Source organism: Macrobrachium rosenbergii, chromosome 3 (genome assembly GCF_040412425.1).
Source record: "Macrobrachium rosenbergii isolate ZJJX-2024 chromosome 3, ASM4041242v1, whole genome shotgun sequence".
NCBI classification, from domain to species: Eukaryota; Metazoa; Arthropoda; class Malacostraca; order Decapoda; family Palaemonidae; genus Macrobrachium; species Macrobrachium rosenbergii.
Genome location: NC_089743.1, coordinates 32,004,588 through 32,030,228, shown reverse-complemented (window position 1 = coordinate 32,030,228; position 25,641 = coordinate 32,004,588). Strand labels below are relative to the sequence as shown.

At 43.5% G+C, this 25,641-nt stretch overlaps 1 protein-coding gene across 7 annotated transcripts in view; it reads left to right on the top strand.

Moving 5' to 3' along the window:
- The window catches only part of LOC136853998 (choline-phosphate cytidylyltransferase A-like), a 345,853-nt gene that overhangs the window by 153,400 nt on the left and 166,812 nt on the right, over positions 1–25,641 (top strand). For all 7 annotated transcript variants that reach the window (XM_067129998.1, XM_067129978.1, XM_067129959.1 and 4 more), the window contains exon 2: positions 4,200–4,327. In XM_067129998.1, the coding sequence (XP_066986099.1) occupies positions 4,200–4,327 (128 nt within the window). The remainder of the gene's footprint in view (positions 1–4,199; positions 4,328–25,641) is intronic.

Here is a 25,641-nt window from a genome sequence, read left to right as displayed (position 1 = left end):
CCATCAGGCTTGGGTTACGGATGCCATGGTTCAGAATTGGGAGAATCTAGATGGTTACACCTTCCCGCCATTCAAGATAGTCAGGGAAGTGTTGAACAAACTCAGGACATAAAAGAACGTCAGAATGACTCTGATCACCCCATTTTGGCCATCAAGGGAATGGTTCCCAGATCTGCTGGAACTTCTGATAGATTATCCAAGGCTTCTACCTCAAAGGAAGGATCTAATCAGGCAGTCTCACGTAAGAAAGTTCCATGAGGGTCTGTCAGGTCTAGCGCAAACTGCGTTCAGACTATCAACCATCTCCTCAGAGACAAGGGATTTTCTCAGCAAGCTTCAGAAGCTATCGCAGAATGTAGAAGGAGGTCTTCATCGGACGTATACCAGGCCAAGTGGAATGTTTTTAGAGACTGGTGCAGGATAGAGGGAGTCTCTTCTTCTAAGACATCTTTAGTGCAAGTGGCCGGTTTTTTCTTATACTTGAAGAAGACGAAACTATTATCTACCTCTACCATTAAAGGGTACAGGGCTATGTTGGGCTCGTTGTTTCGACACTGTGGTCTAGATTTGTCTGGTGACAAAGATAAGGAGAGGACGGAAGGACCAAGATTAATAGGCTGGAACTTGGACATGGTTCTGAAGTGGCTTAGGAGTGATAGATTCGAACCTCTCAGTACAGCATCTTTGAGGGAGGTGACGAGAAAGACACTATTTTTAGTAGCCTTAGCTACAGCGAAGAGGGTAAGTGAAGTGCATGCCTTAAATAAAAAAGTAGGTTTTGCAAATGGAAACGCTATATGTTCCTTTAATATGGGTTTTATGGCCAAGAATGAAACCCCTTCCAGGCCTTGGCCACGGTCGTTCGAGATTTGTAATCTGACAGATCTGGTTGACAGAGAAGAGGAGAGGCTCTTATGCCCGGTTAGAGCTCTCAAGTTCTATATTCAAGCGATCAAGTCTATTAGAGGTAGCTCGGACCATCTCTGGTGCTCTGTTAAGAATCCTTCTCGACCCCTCTCAAAAAACGCGTTGACTTTCTTTATTCAGAGTAATAGTGGAGGCTCATGTCAATTTGGATGATGCAGAGTGCAGTGCTTTGAAAGTTAAAACACATGAAGTACAAGCGGTTATGACCTCTCTGGCCTTCAGACGCAATTTGTCTCTTTCTTATATTGTACAAGCGACCTTTTGGAGGAGTAGGTCAGTGTTTGCCTGGCATTATCTGTGAGGTATGGAGACAACATTTGATAATTGCGTTACCCTAGGTCCTTTCGTAGTGGCTGGCACAGTATTGGGTGAAGGTGATAAGGAAGTTCATCCTTCCTTAGTGTCCCCCTCTCCTAGACGCAGGTTTTGGAGTTTGCTGGGGAGTCAGAGGGTACATTGTGCTGTGCATTTAGAAGTACCTCTCAGTCATTAGTTTTTTAAGGGGTTTAATTTTGGTGTAGGCTAGTGGTGATACCCATCAATTGATTTTATGTTTTTTCGTCAGTACTTCGCCCTGAGCAGGGCCATTTGTTTGGTCATCCTTGGTGTCCTATGAACCCTTCTAGGTCACAAGGTTAATATACTTGCTATAGACGTCCCATGGCTCCCTTGTCACGTCTAGCAGTTAAGAAGAGTAAGAGAATTCCTTGTTGGACGAATCAGAGGAGTTGCATGTTTCAGGTGTGTGGAGCTGAAATGACCAAGCACCTTACATCAATATCCTGGAGCTCAAGGCAGCCTTTCTGGTTCTCCAAGAGTTTCAGGATCAAGTGATGGGACACTTGGTGGTGTGGATGAGCAACAACACCACAGTAGTGGCATGTGTCAACAAGCAGGGAGGCCTAGTGTCTCTTCTGCTACACCTGTTGACAGTGCAGGTGCACAAGTGGGCAGTAGCACATTCAGTAGAGCTTTCAGCCAGATACATTCCAGGCAAACTGCAAGCATTTTGTTCCATCATACCAGACCCATGGGACATAGCAGAGGATGCCTTCCAACAACCATGGGACAAACTGGATGCTTATACCTTTCCTCCATTTAGTCTGATTCACAAGGTGGTCAAGAGGGCAATGATTACCCCAAATCTTAGAATGACCCTGGTGGCTCCCAAATGGCCACATGCTGTAGGGTATCTGGACCTGCTAGCTCTTATTTTCCAAGGCAACGAGAGTTCCCCCCGGCACAACCTTTTAGGACAACCGCAGATAGAACAGTACCACTGGTCAGTGGAGTCTCTTTTACTTCATGGCTGGAGACTATCCAGCATCTCTCGTGAGCTAGAAGGTTTTCTTGCTGTGCAGCAACAGAGATGTCTGGATACCTTTGTCAATCCTCTGCAGCTGTGTACCAGGGAAAATGGGCTGTCTTCTTTGGTTGGGTCTCTCTCCAGTCGGAGCTACCATTCAGCAGGTAGTGGGTTTCCTCGTCTTCCTTAGCCAAGAGAAGCTTCTCTCCGTCTCAGCTGTAAAGGGCTATAGGCCCACCCTGGGCCTAGTCCTATGCCTGAAGGTTGTGAATATCTCCTCCTCGATGGAGATTTCCCTGCTGATGAAAAGCTTCGGAAGGTGTTGCCCTCCCAGGGAACTCAGGCCCCCCTGAGTTGGGTGTTACTCTTGTTCTGAGAAGCCTGACTTGTGCTCCGTACGAGCCTCTACGAGAGTTGTCAGACAGGGATCTGACCCTCAAGACCATTTTCTTGCTTGCCCTGCCATCAGCAAAGTGAGTAGGCAAACTTCATAGTCTTTCCTTGAATGCTAAACACTTGAGGGGATGGGGATCAGCTATGCTTGATTTTGTCCCGGATTTCATAGCAAAAACTCAGAATCCATCAGTCCCTGGCTCCAGGTTTGAGTCCTTTACGATCCCCTCCCTAGAGAGCTTTGTTGCTAATGATTCAGATGAGATACTACTCTGTCCTGTTAGAGTGCTGCAGTACTCCCTCAAGAGGACTCAACATCTCCGGCCTGAGTGTCAACGACTCTTTGTAAGTACTGGCTCAACCAAGAAAGAAGTGTCTAAGAACACCATCTCTTTCTGGTTTTATGAGGTGATCAAGTGGGTGTACTCTGTATTGAGTGAGGAGGACACCAGTACATTCTGGGCAAGAGCTCACGAGGTCAGGGGCATTGCTCCGTCCCTCGCATTCAGAAAGAATCTGCCGGATCCTCAGGTACTGAAGGCAGGGGTGTGGTTGTGCCAGACCACCTTCACCTCCTTCTACCTTAGGGATGTTGCCCACAAGTCCTTGGACACTTTTTCCTTGGGTTCTGTGGTGGCTGCTCAACAAGTTGTGTAGCTTACCCAGCTCCTCCAAGAGGACAGGTAGCATCTCGCCTAAGGTGTTTGGTTGCGAAAGAGAGAGTGTGTGTGTGAGTGACAGGCCTTCCCCGTCTCTTTCCTCAACCTTCCTCTCCTTGTGGACAGAGGGTAGGTTAGCAAGCCACACATGCTGGAATTGACATTGATGCAGGTGAGTTTCACTTTGAGTATCCATTCTATTATCTGTGTAGGAGCAAGTCCTACCCTCTCTCTAGCAAAGGGAGAGAGGGCCTGACAATAAATCAAACCCATTGCTTTATTGTCTCTGACATTCAAGATTCAACCTAGCCCCTTTTCGAATGATGTTGCTTTCACACCCATTCATTCAAAAAGGCCCAGAAGTGTAACATGCGGTTGTCATACTCCGTCCAACATGTCAGAGGCATGGTCCTCTTCCTTGATCTACTTGACCAGGAAGAAGACCCAGGTGTGGTAAACTACCAGTCAGTTCAGAAGCGTACTCAGATTCCTCCCATCAAGAAATCAGTCTTCTTTATGCAAAGGCCAATGGTTTGTATATTGTGTGGGAACAAATGACAGATTTTTCAAGTCATTTGTATTTTTACAAACTATACAAACCTGAGGTCTTGACAGTTTTATGCCCTACTCATGCCACCCCCCTCATTCTGATACCTCGGCTGAAAGGCGAAGTGAATGCGTATCTGCCAGGTGGATGGGACTCCCACCCGGCACTCGGTATTTAACTACTTAACTACCTTGTTTAAAAAAACGGACATTTCCAGCTGCGCTGAAGCATATTCCTTATGTAAAGACCTCAGGTTTGTATAGTTAAGAAAAATACAAATTACAGTATTTAAAAAATTTGCCATTCTAATTATGTTGCTTCTAGTAATCTGCACTGTTTTTCCTAAGGTTACTCTATACTTTTACAGATTTTGTGTCCCCAGCAATGAGCAGCAGCATGTCACGTAAACGCAGTCATGCAGAAGCTCTGGTACCAGCTGTGGATAAAAAACATGAGTACCCAATAGCACCCATTGCACCACCACTTAAAAAACCAGTAAGACCACTAATGTGTAGCCCATCTCCTTCCTTTGCTTCTCCAAATGAATGCAAACCAGCTTACGTCACTGTTCTTAATTTGAAACAGTTAAACAGTATAGTAGATACTTTGATGTTAAACTGTGTATGCTTTCAATTTAGATTGCTAATTACACCTAACATAGGAATCTATATAAAAAGTATAATACAGGTACAGTAGTTAAACTTAATGGGAGTGGATGAATTTGATAATACAGAATTCTTTCATTGAGTCAGATAAGTTTGTAATGATTATTATGATGATGATAGGAATATCTTGGTACTGTGCCTTACTTTTGTTAGTAGATATTGGAATGCCATTGGAATCTTTTATTGACTTTCATTGTAGTAGAGTAGGATAATCCAAAATTTGCAGACAAATACCATTTTCAAACTTGTAACTTGAGTTAGCTGGCTTGCAATTTACTGTTGGTGACATTGATTTGGTAGCATAATTTTACTGTATGGTACCAATAATTTTGCTAATTTATTGCAATTTTACAGTTTGTTATAAGGGAGGGGTTGTGTACTTTGCATCATAGATGTAAGGCATTGTTCTTTATCTGTATTTGGTGTCATTTAAACACTCCAAGTTTACAAGTTGATTGTGTTGTTTGAAGTGAGACTGATCTTAGTAATATTGTAGATTTACATAAATACCATATTCTTACTGTTCTGTTTGTTTGAGGCTTTCCTTACATAGAAATGAGATACTTTTAAGATTAAATCAAAATTGTAGATGTAGAATTTTGTATTTATACTTTGGAGGCCTTATCATGGAAGTGTGTTAAATTTATGTTGTATTCTATTAACTCCTCAGCTTCACAGACACTTAGGAGGTCAGGCTTTCTGAGATGTAATAAAGTCTGTTAAGTAACAAAGACCATATATTATAGCTGCTTATGAATGTTTTCTAGATATCTTAGAACTAACAGCATTTCCACATACAGTAGTTCCTAACCTGAAATAACTTGTACTTTACACTTAACATTCAGTCTGAGAGATTTATTTATAAATGTATGCTATCTAAAATGTTAGCTGAGCAAAAAATATTGGTAATAATGTAGCTGAAAATTACAGAAGCATGATAAGCTGAGGTGTTACTGCTGTATATTTTATTTACACATTTTTGGTGGTATTTTCTTTTTATTATATCACATATCTGTATATTAATTAGGGCTGCATGAATTTGAAAAGGTGTTATTCTATAAAAAGAAGTTTTGGGTAACTGAAAAAACTACATTGGAAGCATTATTAAAATACTAGTAGCCAATAAATTATGTTTGAACTTTGATAGATTATGGTTGAGGGTCATCTTCTATTCACTCGATCAAGGAGAAAGTGTACTTGGTGAAAAAGAGAGAAGAAAAATTATTACATGTCTAACCTTGTAAAAGGGAGGCTTAAAAGAAATTTGTTGATGATGATTTTCTTTCAAGAAAAGTGTTATTTGCTTTATTTATGGATTTTATAAAACATTTATTGGGTATTATAAATTGTGAAAATTACAGTATCCTGTGTTTTTGCTTTGTTAAATGCAGCTTTTATTTCATGTTATTTTAAAGGGAACCAAGAAATGACAGGTACTGTGATTTAGAAATGAAACAAAAGTAGGAATGTACAGTATGTTGAAGAATGCAAAAGTATGAGTAATGATAATGATATGTACAGTATTCATACAGAGATACAAACTAGAGCTTTTTATGAAAGGTACCTTTTAGCAGACATTTTGCTTTTCTCTCCACTAGCCTGTCTGTTGAGCTTGAGTATTTTTTTTTTTGTGTTTGTTGTAAGGGGTTACCTTCTCAGTGGGAGAAGTTTGTTAGAAGGAAGAGGGATAGGAAGCGTTTGCTACTCTCCTCCAGAGGGATTACTACCCTGAAGATTCCTTTAAACCCTTGGGGCTGCCTGCCACATGCTCTCCTCAGACAGCGAGTCAAGTACCTAGTCTGAGCTCTCCCTTAGCAGTACCTCCATCCTTTTGCATCTTTCACCTCTGACTTCTCTACTGATTCTCTTGAAGTTCGTGTTGTGCAGTTGTGTTTGGTCGAGTACCTGTTGAAGATAGGCCTTCATTGAACTTCTCTGTGTCCCTCTTTCACTGCCAGTGACATCAGGAAGAAAACTGGGATGGTGGTCTGACACTTAACTCTCATGATTTACAATATCCATTTAGAAAATAAGTCTCTCTCTCTCTCTCTCTCTCTCTCTCTCTCTCTCTCTCTCTCTCTCTCTCTCTCTCTCTCTCTCTCTCTCTCTCTCTCTCTCTCTCTCTCTCTCTCTCTCTCTCTCTCTCTCTCTCTCTCTCTCTCTCTCTCTCTCTCTCTCTCTCTCTCTCTCTCTCTCTCTCTCTCTCTCTCTCTCTCTCTCTCTCTCTCTCTGATGAGTCTTCCAACCTCAACCAGTGTGTTTCAAGAGAAGCAAGACCCATTCCCCTTCTCTTTTTCACCTTGTTAAAGAGGGTTTCTGACAAGAAGTCCCAAGGGCTTTGAGTGAGTGTTCTTCCCCAAAGGCTTTGAGTGAGTACTCTTCCAAGTCCGTGGGTGCTTGTAGTTTAGGGAAACCTGCAGGTGACTGATCAGCTGCTGGATGGCTGGCATGGGTCGCACTGAGCAAGCTTGGTACTGTCTTGAACACCAGGAGGGCTTCCAGCTATGCCAACTGTGCTTTGCTAGATATATATCAGGTTAAGCCATTACCGCTCAGATGCTCATTGCTGCCCTGGTCCTTGGATTAGGACCGTTTCACTCCTTGATTGTTTGTGGTCCACCTTTGGCCCCTTGGTCTTGCATGCATGTCAGTGCATGTGCTTGTTCACTTGTACCCTCAACTAGTTCAGCCCTCATCAATCATAGGGAGTCATATGAATTGACTACTGTTTGGAATTTTGTTCCGAGTACTGGTCTTCCTTTGTTTTGCCTATCACTTTTGGTACTGATTGGACAAAATGGTTCCAGGAATGGGTACAAGAGCAAATTCATCACCTGTACATGGCACAGCCATCATTACCCAATTCTCAGTGTGTTCCTGGTCTTTGGGCCTTGTGTATGCATCAGGGTTGTGTGGTAACCGAGGCCTGGTGCATGGCATGTCCTGTACCATATCTCCTCAGATATGAGCAGTGTTACCCCATTCTCTCAAGTTTGATGAGTGCAGTGGCTCTTTGCCCTTGCTTTTCTGGGCAAATGCAGTTGAGTCAGCACTACCCTCTTCTTCAGTGTATGTATGACCCGTGGTTTATTTGCTTATAAGGGGTTCATGTGTAACAGGCATCCTTCTATAGTACTTACAAGTGCCAGATGATCTGTTTGCAAACAGTCATGTTGTACCCAGGTTTTGTGTTGTTGGGATTTGACACAGAACCAGGGTGGTTTTTACAGGATAGCATTTTTACCCACACTCGTAGAGCAGCCATGCTTAATCTTTGCTTTTCTGAAGTTTGGTGTGTGTGTGTGTGTAGTGCTTTGCTGTACACATACAAACAATGTTTGTGCCGTGGTTCGCTGGTTCAACACTCATGAGAGATGTTCTCATTTGTTTGCTACTACATGTGTGCTAACAGAAACGAATGTGTTTGCAACAGTAAGCTCAGCCTCCACATATCCTACAGAAGTCTGTGATTTGAGAGGTTACAAGTAGCCTGAAAATTGTTCAGTCTTTCATGTCCACAATCTGAGTGAGAGCTCAAGACTATAGGTTTTTCATCTTTCTTTATGAAAGATTCTAGCTCTTGCTTTAGGGAATCTGTTTAATTCTTTAGGTTATTCCTCCTTTCAGAACCCCTCCATTAGTGTTGGTTCAGAGAATGTTTTGCTCTTTGTGGGCCTGATGATCTTGGGGAAGTAACCAAGGGCTGTTTTTTGAACCCTACTATTAATGGAGTTTTCCTTAGAGTTTACTCAGAGGCAAGGCAGTTGTTCCAAATACTGTGGTTGCAGCTTGTTTATGGTGCTTTTAATCAGTTAACAATTTGATCTGCTGATCATAGGGTTCCTTGCCATCTCAATAGTCAAGCAAATCACTTCCTTACTATCGTGGGAGATGCCCTAGCAGCATTAGTCACAATTCCCCTGATGACAGGGGTAATAAACCTAGCCTAGAACAGTTCTCTTGCTAGGGGAAACAGGCCTTGAACCAGGGGCAGGGAGGAAATTGCAAGCATTTTCCTTACTTCTGCTTATCATTGTCAGGTGCTTCCCCATCCTCGTACTCTGCTCTTTCATCTTTTTCCTTGAGAAGTAGAAGTCCAAGTAAAGAAGTCCCACAAGACAAAACTTCTCAGAAGTCCCACAAGACATCAAATGAGCAGTCTTCCCATGCTCTGGGAAGTGTGGACATTGTAAATACGGCTGGCCAGGTCTTCCTGAGTAGACTTTACTCTGTTCCAGGGCAGTTTCTTGGAGAAGAGATTTGCTCCCAGCTCCTCAACCCATATTTCACCTGGAACACACCTGGTTGAGCCAGCACTTCTTTCTCCTTTGGTAGGTTCACAGTCTCTGGGCAGTACATGCATGCAACCTGTGTCCAGTTGATCCCCACTGGTACGAGGATGATCATGGTGGTGCCCATCTTTGTCTTGGCATCTCTGTGAAGGAATGGCAGCTTAAACTGTTAGGATCATGGGTGATTGGTATGTTTGCTATAAGAATAACATGGAGCCCTTGGTATTATGTTCTCTGGTGCTATTTACCTGGTCAGCCCTGGAGGATGCCTCACAGCACCCATTGAACATTCTTAACTTCCACACCTTTTCCTCTACTCTCTTGCTCTTACCAGTGGTCAGACACACATTGATCACTTTGGGGAATAGATACCCAGGTAGCTCCTTGTGGATTCCATGCTGAATTATTTTCCCAGACAACTTGCTGTAGTTATTCTCCCAGAGAGATTTCTGGTGGCTCACTATCCCATCCAAGGGAATTGGACCATCTTCTGTGTGAACTTCGTCAGTGGATTGTGGATCTCCTCAACTACCTTTGTCAAACCAAGTTCATCTCGGTCACTGTGGTGAAAAACTAACTGCCTGAAACAAGGCCTTCTGACATAGATCTTTCGATATGTTTGAGTTGTCTATGCCAGTTAAGAACTTCAGTTAATCTTGCCTGTCCAGAGCATTGGCTTCCAGGTTTGGATGTGACTCTCATCCATAGCCTACTTGTGCTGTGTGTGTGAGCCCATAAGACAGGCCTCAGACTGAGACTTCAATCACAGGAATGTCATTCTATTGCTTGCCAGCCATATCTTGCAATGGACTGCTATAAAATGACTGACAGTAATACAAATGGACTGCTATAAAGTGACTGAGAAGAATGAAAAGCTTGGGAACACTAACGCCAATATTTTCCCTTCGGTTACTGTAAGGCATAGTTATACTCAGTTAACAATTAACTACATTTACTAAACAATAATAACAACAGTTCACAAATTAATTACAACCATGGGCACACATGAATATAGGAGATCATAAAAGTAAGTAATTAACGATTCTGTAAAAGATGAAATTCCTTTGTTCCATCGCACATGGAGGATTCCAGCGACAAATGAAAGAGCAAGCTGAGATGTGTCCTGCATCACACACGATAAAGGCATCCCTCTGAAAGAGAGAGGTGTCGAATTAACTATATGAATAGTATGCAGTAAGGCCCTAAATGTATGTCAAGCTACCCTAACTCACCACAGTATCACGCCCAAATGCTTAAAGATTTCTCTAACCACTCGAGCGGGCATAAGGATGGTTCAGCCAGTCAAAAAACACCTTCTCATCTTCCTAATCAGGAAATTAATTGAGCATGCAAATAGGGGGAGGCTTTGGCATCAAAGAGAAGTATGGAGTTCAAGGTGGGATGTAGTGGCAAAGAGAGAGAGAGATACATGTGGGAGACCACGGGGAAATTTGTGAAGGTTTCTTGATAAAAAGTAAGGAAAATAGACTATAGTCAAAGGAAAATGGCCCTCCAAATTCCTATTACGTTTTAGACTTACCTTGGGTATCCAAAATGATTACTCCTTTATGAGTTGGGGTCCCAGAATTGGTGTCACATGGCATGAGGCAAATGGTGGCCTCTGTGAGGTAGAGCAGGAGTATACTTCTGCCTGAAACGGCTCCTAGTAGCAGAATGGGACACTCTCCTGGGCCATGCTTCTCTGGACTGGGTTGGGGTCGCCTTGAGGCAACTTTCACAAGATGGCGGCGGCTGCACGTGCCGCTTCCATTAAGCCTAAAAGCACAGAGATATCAGCAGCTCAGAGAGTGGGTAAAAGGAGGGGTTATTGAGAGAGAGGAATGCTAGATTGGATGCCATTGCACTTCCGTTGCACTGGTCGGCCAACTTGCATGAATTCAGTCTCTAGGTTAGGTTAAGCCCAGTGGCCCGTAAGAATTCCTTTACAAAATGTATTGGCGAGCATCATGATATTCTCATCTGGTACTTGGAGGGTTGGAATCACTCTTTACTTATTGATTCTTGAATATGTGGCAAACTCACTCTTTACTTATTGATTCTTGAATATGTGGCAAAACTCAGGAGTTGTCAGTCTGAAGAGAGGCACGGGCTTTTGTTTACTCTCTCCAAAATCTTCTAGTGGTGTAGAGAGGTTCTGTGTCAGACAAACTTAAAACTTTTCAAACATTAGTCAATCATGCAGCTCTGCTAAAACTCACAAAGTCAGGCATGGATCTGTTCCTGGCATTTCAGAGTAACTTTTTATTATATGGATGATGGGCATCAGACTACCTTTACTTCATCTTACCTAAGGGATCTCACCCACATTTCCATACACCTTTCCTATGGAACCTGTGGTGACTGCTCAGGAGTTTGTGTCAGCACCCAGCTCCTCTTAGACAAAAAAGCTTCGTGGAGATGTAGGGGCTACTCAGCCAGTTGTAGAGCTTTGGCAACTTGAGATGCAATTCACTGTGCTCCTCCTTTTAACAAGGGGTTGGCAGTGGTAGAACTATATTCTGATGCCAAGATGTAGCTCCCTTTCAATTTGTGCAATCCTTACAGTTGGTTCCATATGGTTTTCTTATCTTTTCCTCACTCTATTGAGACTGTTCACTCTCTGGCCTGGGTTCCTACTGCTTTGCCATTCTTATGTCAATCTAAGTAGGAGGCTACAGGAGTGATCATTGCTCCCTTGCTTACACTTGTAATTGGGATCATGAAATTTCTGTGTGGGTTTCTGAACAGTCCAGTCTGTTGACAGAGATGACCTTCTACCTAAGGAGTGAGTCTCCTGCATAAAAATGATATTTTAATGATAAAATAAAGTTTGTTCATACTTACCTGGCAGATATATATATAGCTGTATTCTCTGTTAGTCCGACAGAATTTCAAAACTTACGACACACGCAGTGGGAGATCAGGTGGTTAGTACCCATTCCCGCCGCTGGGAGGCGGGTATCAGAACCATTCCCATTTTCTATTCAGATTTTCTAGTGCCACTGTCTCCTGAGGGAGGTGGGCGGGCACTATGAATATATATATCTGCCAGGTAAGTATGAACAAACTTTATTTTATCATTAAAATATCATTTTGTTCATGAAACTTACCTGTCAGATATATATATAGCTGAATACCACCATTGGAGGTGGGTACAGACAGAATAGGATTTGGAAAAAACACACTACAAGTAGGTGAAAGATATTTTGGTTCCTTACCTGTTAGCATAGCTGACTTCGTGATTACTGTCACCCAAGTCCGCTTCTGCTTAACTAGAGTCTCCAGCAAGGGTGTGACCTGTATAGCTGGTGAGTTCTAGATGATCTGTCAACGGGACGTGACCACAGTGTGACAAGACCATATTGACCATACAATGAGGGCAAACGAAGCAAAACCAACCACCTGACCAAGCCTAACTAAGTTAGGATAACGTAACTAAAGCTAACGATTGGGAAGTCCGCCACAGGCAGTCGACCCAACAACCATATAAAAACACTATCCAACCATTTTCTATAGGATAGGATGAGTGTCATCCCCTGCCCCCAGGAAAGTATCTATGAAACGTATGGTCCTAGCGAGAAGCAGTTCTCATATGTCGTCTTCACATCTCTCAGGTAGTGTGAAGCTTAACACAGAGTTGCTCCGCCAAAATGTGGCACCCAGGATGTTGCTGAGTGACATATTTTTCTGAAAAGCCACTGAAGTCGCAACCGCCTCACCTCGTGAGCATTGACTTTCAGAAGTTTCAAATCAGAGTCTTGACAGGATGAATGGGCTTCTTTAATCGTATCTCTCAGAAAGAAAGCCAGAGCATTCTTTGACATAGGTAAGTCCGGTCTCTTTACTTGAACACCATAAACTATCTGAGGGACCTCGACTTTCCTTCGTCTTGTCTAAGTAGACTTTGAGAGCCCTAACAGGGCAAAGGACTCTCTGGCTCTTGAATAAGGATTTCAGCCATACCCTTGATTTTCAAAACTCTTGGGCCAAGGGTTAGACGGGCTTTCATTTTTCGCTAAAAAGGAAGGGCTTAAGGAACAAACCGCGTTATGCCCTTTAAAGCCTATATGCCTACTAAAGGCTTGCAGTTCACTAACCTCTTTGCCGTTGTTAGAGCGGTTAGAAAAATAGTCTTCCTAGTAATGTTCCTCAATGACGAGAACGAAGAGGCTCAAACGAACTGGACATGAGGAACCAAGCACAACATCCAAATTCCAAGAAGGAGTCCTTAGCGAGGCACCTTCGAGGTTTCAAAGGATCTGAAGAGATCGTGAAGGTCTCTGTTGTTAGACAGATCCAAGTCTCTATGCCTAAAAACAGATGAAAGCATGCTTCTATACCCCTTTATAGTCGAGACTGCAAGTTTCACATCACCTCAGAAATAAGAGGAAGTCTGCTATCTGGCTCACAGAGGTCGTGGTGGAGGAAATGCCCTTCTTTCTACACCATCTCCTAAATACGGTCCACTTCGATTGGTACAAATTGCTGGAAGAGAGCCTTCTCGCCTGGCAATAGCTTTCGCCACTGGTCTAGAAAAACCTCTCGCTCTGGCCAGCTTCTCGATAGTCTGAATGCAGTCAGACACAGAGCGGGAGGTTTTTGTGGTACCTCTCGAAGTGGGGTTGTCTGAGTAGATCGACTCTCATGGGCAGAGATCTCGGAAAGTCTACTAGGAAGGACATGACCTCTGTGAACCATTCCCTCAAGGCCAAAATGGGGCGATCAACGTCATCCTCGTCCCTTCCGACGACGCAAACTTTTCTGATGACTTCTCCGATGATTTTGTACGGAGGAAAGGCATACACGCCCATCCCCGACCAATCCCAAAGAAGAGCGTCCACTGAGAGAGCTCCTGGGTCGAGAACAGGGGAGCAGTAAAGAGGAAGTCTCTTCGTCTTGGAGGTTGCGAAGAGATCTACCAAGGACGTCCCCAAAGCTTCCACAGTCCTTGACACACCTCTTGGTGTAGGATCCATTCGTCGGGAGCAGTTGTCGCTGCCGACTTAGAAGATCCGCACGGACGTTCTCACGCCTGCAACAAACCTCGTGAGGATCGAATATTTCGGGCCTGTGCCCACAGAAGAATGTCCTTTGCTAAGGCGAACAGGGACCGAGAGTGAGTTCCCCCTGTTTCTTGAGGTATGAAAGGGCCGTGGTGTTGTCCGAGTTGATCTGGACAACTCGGTTCGAGACTCGCTCCTCGAAGAAAAGAAGGGCCAACTGAATCGCCCCAATTCTTTTGAGGTTTATGTGCCAGGACACCTGTTCCCCCTCCAGGTGCCCGACACTTCTTCCTCCCCAGTGTTGCTCCCCACCCGAAATGGACGCTGCCGGAAAACAACACTAGGTCGGGGTTCTGAAGTTGAAGAGAAAGGCCTTCTGCCAACTTCAAGGATCGAGCCACCACCGAAGGTGATTCTTTACCTTTGGCGAGATACTCAGAGAAGCTTCCAGATTCTCCTTGTCGTGCCAGTTCTCTGCAAGGAAGAATTGAAGCGGTCTGAGGTGCAGTCTCCCCAGGAAACAAACTTCTCCAGTGATGAAATGGTCCCCAGCAGACTCATCCATTCCCTCACCGAGCATGTTTCTTTCCTCAGGAAGGCTGAAACTTTTCTAAACACTGAAGTTGTCTTTCTTGAGACGGAAATGCTCGAAAAGCCACTGAATCCATCTGAATCCCCAGATAAACGATGGACTGAGTCGGGTCAGATGGGACTTTTGAAATTCACCAGAAGTCCCAGGGACTTCGTCAAGGTCAAAGTCGTGTGAAGATCCTCCAGACACCTTGTCATTGACGAGGCTCGAATGAGCCAATCGTCCAAATAAAGGGAGATTCTTATTCCTCCAAGGCGAAGCCATCTTGCAACATTCCTCATCAAGATCGTGAAAACCATAGGAGCTGTGCTGAGCCCAAGCAAAGGGCCCTGAACTGGAATACCTGTCCCCGCAGGACAAATCTCAGGTATTTTCTCGATAGAGGATGTATAGGGACGTGAAAATAGGCGTCCTGGAGATCGAGAGAAACCATCCAGTCGCCTGGTCTTAGGGCTCCCATGACCGACTGGGACGTCTCCATTACTTAACTTTTCCTTCAGAACGAAATGGTTCAACTTGCTGACGCCCAGAACTGGTCTCCAACCCCTGACTGCTTCGGAACCAGAAACAGCCTGTTGTAAAAGCCCGGGGATTGTAAATCCGAGACTTGCTCCACAGCTCTCTTCTCGAGCATTTGATCGAGCAGGTTGAAGAGAATTTGTTGTTTCTCCTGATGATAGGATGGCGACAGATCTATGGGAATCGTAGTCAATGGAGGCAATACGAGGAATGGGATCTTGTATCCCTTTTCGATGACTTGGAGGGACCAGCTGTCCGTCCCTCTCTCTCTCCAGGCTTTTGCAAAAGAAAGGAGCCTGGCTCCTACCGGTGTCTGAAGGTTTAAGGAGTCATTTCTTGCCCCTGGTCTTAGAAGGGGCTCTACCTCTTGAGGGACCTCTGCCTCGAAAGGACGATCTAGAGGAAGATCTTCCACTAAAGGGCTTCTGAATCTTGGAAGTCTGTCCAAGGGAAGAAGTCGAAGGGGCTGCAGGACGTCTAGAAGACTGGGCCAGGAGGTCCTGAGTAGCCTTCTCTTGCAATGTGGAGGCCATATCCTTGACTAAGGGTTGGGGAAAAAGATGGCTAGAAAGCGGAGCTTAACAACAATTCTGCCTTCTGAGTAGGAGAGACCGACCGCCGTGAAGTTGCAGTAAATGGCTCTCTTCTTTAAAAGGCCCGCACAGAAATGGGCAGCCAGTTCTTCGGAGCCATCCCTAACCGCCTTGTCCATACAGGATAGGACACTAAACAAGTCTCCCAGGCTAATGGAGTCAGGGCTCACGAGCCTGCAAATCCAAGACTCCCAGGCACCAGTCCAAAAGTTAAAAACTTCTAAGGACCTGAAAAGGCCTTTCAGATGGTGATCAATCTCAGATAAAGACCAGGACACCTTAGCTGAAGAAAGGAGAGACCTTCTGGGAGCGTCCACAAGGCTGGCAAAATCCTTGGGAAGAGGAAGGAACTCTCCAACCAACCTCCTCTCCTGTCTCGCACCAAATTCCTGCTTTTCCACTCAATCTTGAAGGAGGTAGGGCGAAAGAAGTCTTGCACTGAGCCTTCCTGAGTCCATCCACTCTTGAACCTTGCTAAAGGCCCTCTTCAGAGAGAGACGTAGCCATCTTCACAAAACCAGAAGACTTTTGTGACTTAGACGAGGTAAGCTGCGAGGGGAGGGCGAGGAGCAGAGGGTTGAAACTTGTCCCCAAACAAGTCTTTCAGCAGCCTAGTTAAGACTTGGTAGTCTGCAGAAGCTGAAGAAGAAGATGTCTGATCCTCAACTGCAGGATCCGGCGAAGAAAGCTCTCCTTCTTCCACAGGAGCAACGGAAGGGGCAGGAGAAGAACCGGAAGGACGAAGTCCTTGCAGACCAACATGCAAAGGGACTTCTGCTTGGAAGAAGTCCGAGAGGAGTCACGAAAGTCACGAGCAGAAGAATCAAAAGAGAGTCTCGACGAGCGGAGTTCCCCCTTCCTGACGAGAATCCCGGCAGCTTCTTGACGACCGATCCGACGAGAGTCCTGGTGAGTGCGAGCAGCGAGGGAGGCGTCATGCCTCGCAGCAAGAAAGGCGCCGTGCGAGCAGCAAGGGAGGCGCCTTGACGAACTGCAAGGGAGGCGCCCTGACGAGCAGCCAGGGAGGCGCCATGACGAGCAGCAAGGAGGCGTCATGTCGAGCAGCAAGGAGGCGCCCTGCCGAGCAGCATGAGAAGCGCCACGCTTAGCAGCATGAGAAGCGCCACGCTTAGCAGCATGAGAAGCGCCACGCTTGGCAGCATGAGAAGCGTCATGACGAAACAAGAGGGTCGTCAGAGCGAGGGGCGTCAAGCCTGGCAGCGTGAAGCGTATCAGAAAGCGGGAAATTGCGATCCCTGCCAAGACCAGTAAAACGCTGAGCAACAGGACTTCTAGCGGCGGCGCGGCATGAGACGACGCACGAACGAGGAGAAGGAGAAGGGAAGGTTTAGACCTCTTGATCGGCAGCCGGAATCCTTCGACGCCGACACGCATCGGTCTCCTTCTGGGCCATTAAAGAAGCCAATTGCTCCTGCATGCCAAGGAGCAGCTTACGAGTAGGGAGAAGATTCTACTTCAGGAGAAGGACTGATCCTATGAGAAGAAGAGGGGCGAGGGGACGCCTTCTTGCTTCTCACAGGAAGCAACAGCCTTCTTTCTGGAGCGAGCGGAGCGCTCAAAAGCGTCATCGTCCGATGACGCCCTGGTCCTCTTCTGCGGTGGGATGGCGTCAAAATCCTCCGGAGAAGAGCCAAGAGCGCCACGAGAAAAGGGACGTGGCGTCCCCCTTCTTTGAAGCTTCTCTTCAAAGGGCGAGAATCCCGAGATTTCCATTCCCGACGCGGGGAGGAGGAATCGGGGGAAGAGAAGCAATCCTTAAGGATTCGTGCCCGTGCACGATCCTTGGCAGCCTGGGAAGCGTCATCAGGACATGCCGAAGGGACGCCAGATCGGTGGGGGTCGCGCAGCCCTCTTGCGGCTTTTCGACTTGCCCACTCCCTGAGTCCTGGGAGTCCGACAGAGGTCTAGACCTAGAGGCGTTATACGGCCGATCTGACGCCCCCTCCACAACACTAGGGGGACGGACACTATCACTGCACTTCACAGCACTTTGAAGAGCGAGCATATTAGCTTCCAAGGTACGAATGGAAGACATAATAATTGCCAGGGCATCACCATCCGCAGACACAACCCCAGGGTTAGGGGGCAACACCACAGGGTTAGGAAGAGCTACGTCTACAGGAGGGTTAACAGGTGAAAGCACACTACCCTGACTCCTACCACTTCTGGAGGAAGACCTCCTGAGCCTATCTCGCTCTAGCTTTCTCACATAAGAATCATAAGTCCTCCAACTAGCATCAGACAAAGATTCACACTCCTTGCATCGGTCATTCAACAAACAAACATGTCCTCTACAACCCGAGCATACAGTGTGAGGATCTACCGAAATTTTCAGTAGCCTCACCTTACAGTCTTGCACACGGCAAACTCGATAACTAGAAGAACTAGATTCAGACATCTTACTCCCAGGAAAAACAAAGCCAAATCCAAAACAATCCACAATAGCGTATGCCTAGCCACAAGTCCAAGTCAAAAACCAAAAATCAAACCAATACTCAAGTGACAATCAAGTTTTATCCGAAATCCAAGACGGAGGTACTGAAAACAAGTGTTGACAGTACCGCGACAGAGAAAATCTGAATAGAAAATGGGAATGGTTCCTGATACCCGCCTCCCAGCGCGGAATGGGTACTAACCACCTGATCTCCCACCGCGTGTGTCGTAAGTTTTGAAATTCTGTCGGACTAACAGAGAATACAGCTATATATATATCTGACAGGTAAGTTTCATGAACAAAGGCTGTTTTGCATTTTTGTGGGAACAAGTGACAGATCTGTAAAGTGATTTGTATTTTCCTATTTATATAAACTAGTGCTTTGTGATGACAGGTGAGTCAACTGACTAGCTTGTTAACAAGTTTAACAAAATGTTAAAAAGTTCAGTGACCCTCTTAAACTCATGCTGAAGGATATGCCTGCGTAAAAGGCTCTGGTTGGTATAACGAGGAAAAACACAAAGGTCTTCTATAATATTTGTCATATTTGTTGACATTTTGGCCACAAGGTAACTGTAAGATACTGTGAAGATACTGTCATTCATTGACTAGTTTTTTCATAATATTTTGGATTTTATTTTAGTCTATATTGGCCAATTTACATACAGTTTTTTTAACTGATTTTTTGCTTACTGTCTTACCATTATGATTTTGTTGAAAGGTTGATTGCTTTAGACTGATAGGTTTTTAAAATATTAGCAGTCATGGCACAGAAAATTTTTCTGATATTCCAGGTTTGAGTCTCATTTCTGTTTGTAAGGCTCTTAGTAATGTTAATGATGATGATAGTGTAGGTATGTAACTTATATTTAATTTTTTTTGTATCATAGAAGTTGATTTGAAAATCATATGAATATAAAGCAGTTTAGTCCTTCAGGTAACCTGTGGTTGGCTTAAATAATCAATCTGCTGTAACTAAATTTCAAGGACCTATGCTAATGCATGATTTCTGCTATGTTTATACCATACTGGACAAAATAACTTCTGACAGACCTTCAAAAATATTCTGTTATGCATACTAGTGTCATGGTGGTCAGATAAAGTCAAGAGGTTTATGGAGATAATCTTAATAATTTTTTGTGTTTTGTATCCAATTGTTTTGGAATTTATTGGGATCTGTGAGATAAGGGTGTATTAATATGAAATGAGTAACTTTGTGTGTTGTAAAATTATATATGGCTACTTAGTGTGTTGTAAAATTATATAATATGGGTATTTTGGATCTATTTTAGTATGAGGTTTAATTTTAGTGTGAATGAAAACACCAATATTCATTCCAATTGACCTTTCAAAGTAGCAAAAAGTATAGTTGAAGTATATCTGCAGCTGTATCTGCAGTAGAAATTGTTAAAAGTTTGCCAACTCACTCAATTTATTATCAACAACTGGTGAACCACTATTATTCTAGAACCTATTACAGCAAATTAACTGCTGTATACATAAAGTTATGTGCATTTGTATGACAGCACACATAGCCTACTTGTTCACCAGGACCCCTACTAGTTAGGCCTCAATGAACATAGGAATTGTACAGGTTTGTTAACCACAGGGTGGAACTCTTTGTATATGGGTCTTCCATGGCCTGTGGTGCATTGACCGTTACCAGCTGTACCGATTGTGTTCCATGTTCCTGTGAGTGGGCTTCAGAGTAGCTGATGTAGTACCCATGAAGTAGCAGCACTGAGTCCATAACAGGACTATAACAGTTTAAAGGTGTATATTTTAGGCTAGTGAACAGCCCTTAGCTGGTTTGCGAGTGTCCATCCTTGCTTTCAGCTTAGACCATTCAAGTGGTATACCCATGCTGCATTACCTACTGGATTGGTTTGTTCTGGCATCCTCAGAGGCATAGTTACTTAAGAACTGGGAGAGGTTGGGTCTCAACCCCAAGCAGCAGAGAAAACACCTAAGCATCTAGGGGGTCTTTCCGGTAGCACGAGAGAAGAATGAATAAAGCATGGGATAGCAACATGAACTGCAGCTAGTGTAAACACAAGCTCTGGGCTATCAAAGGAAAAAAGAAAAAATGATAACAGCAAGATTGGAGGGCAGAAGCTTCATTGGTTAGAGAAAGGAGAGGGTGCTGTAAAGCCTGGAACAAATGGTGGAAGTTCCCTGTCATCTGCTGGTGAAAGAAGGCAAGTTGCCAACAGAACAGATGATAACAAAATTGACAGCAAGAGTCATGGAAGCAAGGTGCCAGCATCATTGGATCTTTGACATTGACTGTACCCTTATCCACTGATACACTTTCCTTGGATCACTTAAAGCTGAAATACAAGGGTGACTGAGTAAGGAGCCAGTCACGACAAATATCGAACGTAACATTGGTAAAAAACTTGAATGATGATGATGTTTATGACAGCTAGACATTAAATGACTGCAAAGCATACCTAACAGTCAGACACTTTTATGTATAGTCCAAGATAATGAAAAAGTAGAAAAATATCTCATAGCATACCAAAACTTTATCCTGTGGCCCTACCATTAGCAGGAAAACATATGGGAAAAATACACACTGTACCTAGCACTAAAGAATTTGAGTGCTGTAAAAGAAGAAAATCACTTAACCCAACATTATACAAAAATGTTCGCAAAGCACATATAAAAATAAAAATTGACCAAAAATTTTGTCCAGGGGAAAAGAACTAACTACAACAAACGGGATTAAGAAAAGCAGATTAATTTACTTAACTAACTTGTAGCTGAAATTAAAGAACATAATTACCCTGTACATGGAAATCTCAGCTTAGTAAAAAAATGGAAGAAACTGGCTAACAAAATAATCAACAAGCACTGAACAATAACAGGTACATGAGCTAGGCACAAAATATCCGTTACCATAAAGAAAATAGTATTTACCACTGATGGATACTTTTTAAGTGCTTGAAATTTCAGTCCAACATTCATTACCCAAAAGCAGTATAATATTCATATCAGCCCCTTAACAATCACGACAGTTACAAACCTTTTGAAAATGGTAAATTCATGAAATCACTAAGTGTACTTCTGTACTTATATAGATGAAAACAGTGGATGAAGTGGAATGATAATTGGATGAAATTTTGATTCAAATATAATCAAAGAGCTGGTGGAGTTTTGTGAGCTGCAAACTGGTTGACAGTCCCACAGTTAATTAGTACTGGAGTGGTATCTGTGTGACACCTACCAATGAGCAATCAGTCTCCATTCCCTTCTCCGGGATTAGCACATAGTGAAAGGCTAAGTAAAAGTAATGGGTTTTACATGAAATGGATAGACATAACTTCCTGTACAGTTTTTTGATTGATTAGTTTTTGCTTGAACAATATTCATTCCAATGGATTTGATTATTTAAACTAATTGTAGTTATGATCCGAGTTTCATGATAAATATTCCACTTTTTGAAAATGCTCTTTTGGTAGGCAGTGTTTTGCACCTGAGAGAGACAGAGTGTTTATGCAGAACATTTTTCACATGGCTAGTGTGCAGCATGGCTGATTCATTCTTGGTTGCATGTCAGTCAGTGCTAAGGGATCACAGTAAGGATACTGTTGACATACTCCGATCCCTTTCATTACTTTGTTGAACCATTTTCATACACATGTTAAGCTACTTTTCACAGACTTTAAACAATAGAATGTGTTGTGAATCTTCAAGCCAAACAGTTGTGATTTTTTATATGAATGTGTAACTTTGTAATTGTATTCAAACATTTGGAAGATTGGAGGAAATGTTGACAGAGTTTTGTGCAAGTGGAAAGTGGTCTTGCTGCCAAGCCAAAGAGCTTGGCTTTCAGTCTGAGGGTTCAAGCAACAAATCAGCTGTCTTGACTTTAAAACAGCATCTTCACAGGTTTTTGTGTTAACACAGAATAAGGGAGGAATGAATGTAGACTGACATGCATCAGCTGGTACCAATATAGGCTGTTAGGTTTTGATTTTTGCAGCTATAAAACTGTAAAAAGGCATAAAATGTAGGTTCTTTGCATTGGACAGGAAATTACATCAGAAATGCTTATTTTAGGGCCTTAACCCCTTGTCCCAATGTTCTGAATACATTATAATGGTATATGTATGTACAGTAGGTACAGGCAGTCCCTGGTTATCGGTGGGCTTTCCGTTCTGACAGCGTGACGATAACAGAAAACTGCCGATTTTTGGTTATCAGCAGCAATACCCAGTTATCAGCGCCCATAAGTGGAAATCTGCAATTTCCGTTGCTAGATAAGCCACGTCAAACTGGATCGCCGATAACCGGGGACTGCTTGTATATATCTGATGATTGTGTATGCATGTAGCTCAGTGGGCCAGAGTTTACTTCTGAGCAAAATTCTGACTACACATTCCAGACCTAATCTTAACTTGGCTTATATTGGAACATATTACAGACTCATATAATCACCAACAAATGCTTATGTCCAAACCCTGACTTGTAAAAGTTCTTTAGAATATCCATATGCATCTTCTGAAACGGCCTTCTAGGGATAGGAAGAGACCCCAGTTTACACATAACCTTCACTGGTTTACATGAATTACACTCAGAACATCCCTTCAAAAATGCTTCCACTGAAGAAACATGTTTTTCCAGAAAAACCTATCGTGTACTCTTTGGTACATCTCCATCCCCAAATATGGACTACCAAATTTGCAATGTACTATCTCCAAAACCACTGGAATTAATTCTTTTGGCACCATGATCTGTTTCGTATCACCCTTATCCTCATTACTCCTCAACTTTTATTTAATTCTCCTCACCAACAAATTACCCTCTAACTCCAGACCTGAATAAGGGAGTCTGTAACCTTTTCTCACTAACTCTCCTCTAAGAAGCTCTTCTGCATCTGCTAAAACCCATCTTCATCTTGTTTCTTCTCCACCAAACTAATGTCCCAATCCACACACTTGCCAGTTACAGATCAAGCCTGTTAAAAAGATCCAACAGTATCTTATGATCCATAAGAACCTCCACCTTATTCCCCATTAGTAACATCTTAAAATGCACCAAACTAGACACCACTACAAAAACTTCCTTATCCAACATCGCCATTAACTGTTCATTACTCCTTCATGTCTTGAACTTTCTGCTGTAATAAGCTATTGGATTCAATTTACCCTCCTCAGATTTCTGCATTAAGTTACCTGTTGAGCCTCACCACATGAAAACTGTACATCATCCTTCAATACATCCGTCAAAGGTCCTAACAACATGGAAAAATCTTTCACAAATCTATGGAAGAACCCGCCATTCCCATGGACGAGCAAACGTTTTTCTTGCTCTTTGGTGTAGGAAAATCCACAGTTGCTCTGACCCTCTTGTTATTGACTCGAGCACCTTTTGGAATGACATGTCCTAAATATACAATCTGTCTCTTCAAGAAATCAACCTTGGCTAGTTTAACCTTTAGACCTGTCATTCTAAGCCTCTTAAGGATTTCCCTAAGCACTTCTAAATGTTTCTCTATAGAATCTGTAACAATCACGATGTCATCCATATAAACAAACACATTTTTCCCCAACTTCCTGTGCAAGACAGTATAGGCAGTCCCCGGTTATCGGCAGGCTTGGTTATCGGCAATCCGGTCTTACGGTGCTTGTCTAGCACCGAAAATTGCCAATTTCCGCTTATCAGCACCAATAACCGAAAATCTGTGATTTTCGGTTATCGGCCATTTTCATTTATCGTCACGCTGTCAGAATGACCCCCCCCCCCCACCAATAACTGGGGACTGCCTGTGTTCACTAACCTCATAAGGTTTCTCACTACCTTCCACCGCACACACACCTGTTTATTCCTTTAAATCACTCGCCTTCACTTTCACCAGACCAACCATACAGTACCTTGTTCTAAAATTACATCTTCCGCTAAAACACCTTTATATATCCTCTTCCCCTCACCATTAGGCTCAGTTTCTCCTTGTGATTTATTAGCTTTCACAATTTCCTCCATATTTTCACTTACAGATATATTCCCCTCCATTTCCTCAACACCCACATACAAGATAAAGCCCCCAGTCAGTTTCCCCAACCGTTATACCTCCTTTAACACCACTCACTACCAAAACTGGTTCCCCAGCGAAAAACAAATATCCACCTCTGAACATCACACACTTTCTCCTCTGGACGCCTCAACTAATACTGGGAAAACACCGATTGATAAAAAATCATAGTCTACTGAACTGACTGATGGCCTCGTATCTACAAAAATCAAAATACGAGACCCAGTTACAGCTCCCTTCATCACAGGCTTTGTTTCCCCTATACAGGCAGTGCCCAGTTATCGACCGGGGTTCCTTTCCAACAGGGTGACAATAAGCAAAAATCACTGATAACCGAAAATCAACACCGATAACCAGGTATTGGCGCCTCTGTTAGGTATGTATCGGCACCAATGCCCGATTATCAGCACTGATAAGTGGAAATCAGCGCATATTGGAGCCGAAAGTTGCTGATTTTCTTCGTTAGACAATCACTGTAAAACTGGGTCACCAGTAACCGAGTGCATCGATAACCAGGGACTGCCTGTATCTTCCAAAAGCCCTATGTGACACGAACATCCTATTCTTTCCCCTTTGGTTATTCTGCCCTGCGAAAATTCCGTCTATTTCTAGACTTCCCTGGATATCCCTCCTGAGGGGCTTTCCTATAGCTACTACCAAAATTCTGAGTTATTGGCCTAACATTATACTCTTTTTGAGTGATGGGCAAAACCTCCAAAAATGCTGTGAACTCCTACACACCCCACAGTATTTAATTCAGCAAAACTTCTTCGAGTGACCCAACCTATTACAATTAAAACAACATTACTTTGGTGTTTGATTGGTAGATTTCCTATCACTCTCTAGTTTAGCATAAAACCTGCCGGAAGCAAAGCCTAAATCTCCCTGTGAAAGGTTCTTTTGAGCCCCCATCGTGGCTTTCGGCATCCCATTGACAAATGTGCTGTCTGCCATTGGGCATTTCGACATGTGCTTTCTAACTTGGGCGAAAATAAATGATTCATCAGACGTAGGCTCTACGAGGCCATCAAAACTACTTGCTATTGCATCAGGCACCTCATTCAAGACCCAGGAAAATACAGCAGCTTCTGAAAGTTTCTAACAATATAGAATTGCCAGACACCCAGCTTGAACCTTTCAATTTCTCCACAAAGTCAGGTGCTGCATCAAATAATTGTGAGCTAAAATCCATCATCAAACACTGTCATTTTCTAATTTTGTAAAATGCCCTCAAATCCAGAACCAAATCACCGCATTCCTCTGCCCCATATGAAGTTCGTAGAAATTTCCTCAAGTCATCCTAAGTGCGGCATTTCTTAAATTGAAAGCTACAACAGTGTTGGCCAATATTTTCCACCTCCAAAGCCAGAAAACCTTTCTCCTCATTAAAGGCATCAGTCTCATCTATGATCTGTTTCGCAGTCAAATGATTTTTCAATGCTCTCAATAAAAATCTTGACCAGGTGTTGCAAAATGCCATTCACCAAGCCCAGAAAGGCTGAATTGGCAAGGCAAAAGTGGTTACCCTGTGGACCAATGTCTTATCACCTGATGTCTCACCACCTGCCATTTTCCGGTCTTCTTCCTTAACTGTAACTGAACTGAAACTATCATTCAAGTCTGATAAAGGTTGCCCCTTCTCGAAGGCATAGT